The sequence below is a fragment of the Mus pahari genome, unplaced genomic scaffold (genome assembly GCF_900095145.1).
Source record: "Mus pahari unplaced genomic scaffold, PAHARI_EIJ_v1.1 scaffold_9635_1, whole genome shotgun sequence".
Taxonomy (NCBI): domain Eukaryota; kingdom Metazoa; phylum Chordata; class Mammalia; order Rodentia; family Muridae; genus Mus; species Mus pahari.
In genome coordinates this window covers 10369-12504 of record NW_018392415.1, presented here as the reverse complement: position 1 = coordinate 12504, position 2136 = coordinate 10369, and the positions used below count along the sequence as shown (strand labels likewise).

General features: G+C 46.6%; 1 protein-coding gene across 1 annotated transcript in view; it reads right to left on the bottom strand.

The window, feature by feature from the left end:
* Positions 1 to 570: 570 nt before the first annotated feature.
* LOC110314998 (complement C1s subcomponent-like) overlaps positions 571 to 2136 on the bottom strand; it is a 6970-nt gene continuing 5404 nt past the window's right edge. Inside the window, exon 6 of the mRNA XM_029534682.1 lies at positions 571 to 1418. Within this exon, the coding sequence (XP_029390542.1) occupies positions 571 to 1418 (848 nt within the window). The remainder of the gene's footprint in view (positions 1419 to 2136) is intronic.

The window sequence follows — 2136 nt, the reverse complement described above, 5'->3', positions numbered from 1 at the left end:
CTGGCCTCGAACTCAGAAATCCTCCTGCCTCTGCCTCCCGAGTGCTGGGATTAAAGGCGTGCGCCACCACGCCCAGCTCTAAGGTAGTCATTTCTAACTTTCCAGCTTTTGGTGAGTCTCACTTAGAAAGAAAAAAAGGCTGTGTTTCCTGTCTGCATCTTGTTACAGATGCAAAATTCCATCATGTTGATGCCTGAATTCCATGACACAATGCCCTCAAATCTCCCTCTCCTTCTGTGGCTCTCCAGATAGCCAGAACCAGATTGGAAACATGCTTTGCTGTAAGTAATTAAGGAATTTCAAGCAGGTTAAATGAGGGAAGATTCGTTAAGATATCCCTGTGGAATACCACAAGATAGAAGGGTTTCTGCCATGTTGTTAGCAATAGTAACTGAATAAACAACATGACTCAGTGATCAACCCTGCCTCCATGAAGACTTTTTGACAGTCAAGTTCAGCATTAACCATGCTCCGACATCTTCTCTTTATCATTGTGAAATAAGGGAACCACCATAGGATCTGAGAACAGTAAGCTTGCTATGCCCTGGAGGGGTGTTGTCTCCCTTTGGATTAGTCCTTCCTGGGCCCACTATTCTCCTGAATAGTTTTCAGGATCCAGTCCACATAATTCTTTACCTTGGTGTAGACCCCATAGGCCCCACACTTTTTCCCCCAAGACACCAAGCCAGCTACATAGAATTTGGGGACCTTGACATTGGGAACCTGGAAAGCATAAGCGCCCCCGCTGTCCCCGTTACAGCTGTCAACACCATTCTCGCCAGCACAGATCATGTTGTCAGTGAAAACATAGTCCTCTGGCCTTGCTGTGGGGTTCTGCTCTTTCACCTGTTTGCAGGTTTCTAAAGAGGTTACTGGTACCTTTGCCCCTCTGAGGTTGATAACATGGATTCTCTTTTCTGTTCGGCCCCACCCTGAGATCAGCCCCATGTCACCCTGTGAGAGGTTGTACTCTGAGGAGGTGCCTGGTAGGCAGATGGGGGAGACGTTGGGTCCCATTTTCACGGGGTCTTTCAGCTGCACCAGGGCAATGTCATTGTCAAAATTTGTCCGTGGGTTTAGGTCTTCTCTTTCCTTCCAGCCAGGATGAATGATTACACGCTTGATGGAGAGCCTCTGGGCATTTTCCAAGTGAGCTATCCCCAAAGACATGATCCCGACATACATTGAAGGGTTGGAGTTTTTCTCCACAACGTGAGCGGCCGTCAGCACCCAGTACTCATTAATAAGAGTCCCGCCAGCTCTGGGGTGATTAATAAAGACTTGCCAGGGAAAATTTTGAATCTTTGCAGGGTATCCTCCAAATATCCTCTGCTTGACTTGAAAGGGCTCAGTGGGTACCCCACAGACTAGGAAGGAATAAGAACAAGATAGAGAGAGATGCATCCAATGATGTTGACCTCCGAAAAGTTCAGCCACACAAATGTTCTACCCAATGGTTGGCAATGTACTTCAGCATGTCTTAATCAACTTTAGTCAACTTCCTCCATATCTGACTTTTCCTCATCTCACCAAAACAACTCCTTTGCAAATGCCAAGCAGACTTATGGAGGAGACTGGCTCAACAGGAGGGTTGAATGAATGACTAAATCCAAATGAGCTAGTATTTTACAGTTCACTGCTTGACCCACAGCCCCTCTGAGGCATACTTCATGATTAGCCCATAAGGCCAAAAACCCAACCAGAGCCAATGCTGAAAGACTCTTCACCTCACACAGATAACGGCAGCAGGCTTTCTGCCTTCAACTGCTACTCAGATGAAATCCTTATCTAGTGTGTGTGTGGTGCAAGGGCCTGGGGTCGCGCTATGTAGTCTAGATTGGTCTCACAACTCACAATCCTTTCTCAGAATCCAGAGTGCTGGGATTACAAGTGCTCACCCAGCTCTCTTAGCATAGTTTAAACTGCTTTTTCCTAGTGACTAATGTGACACCAACTGTTGATGATGGCAGACTTTTCTATTTCCCTTCAAGTTGACCTAAGTTGATGCCATTGAAGGAATTCCACAGTCCAGAGTTACTATCACTTCACTGTGCTGAGCTCCCAGAGACAGGGCTAAGCCCTTTCTGGGAAGCTTACAGCTAATTTCATGCAATGCTTACTCCCTGCGTGTATAGC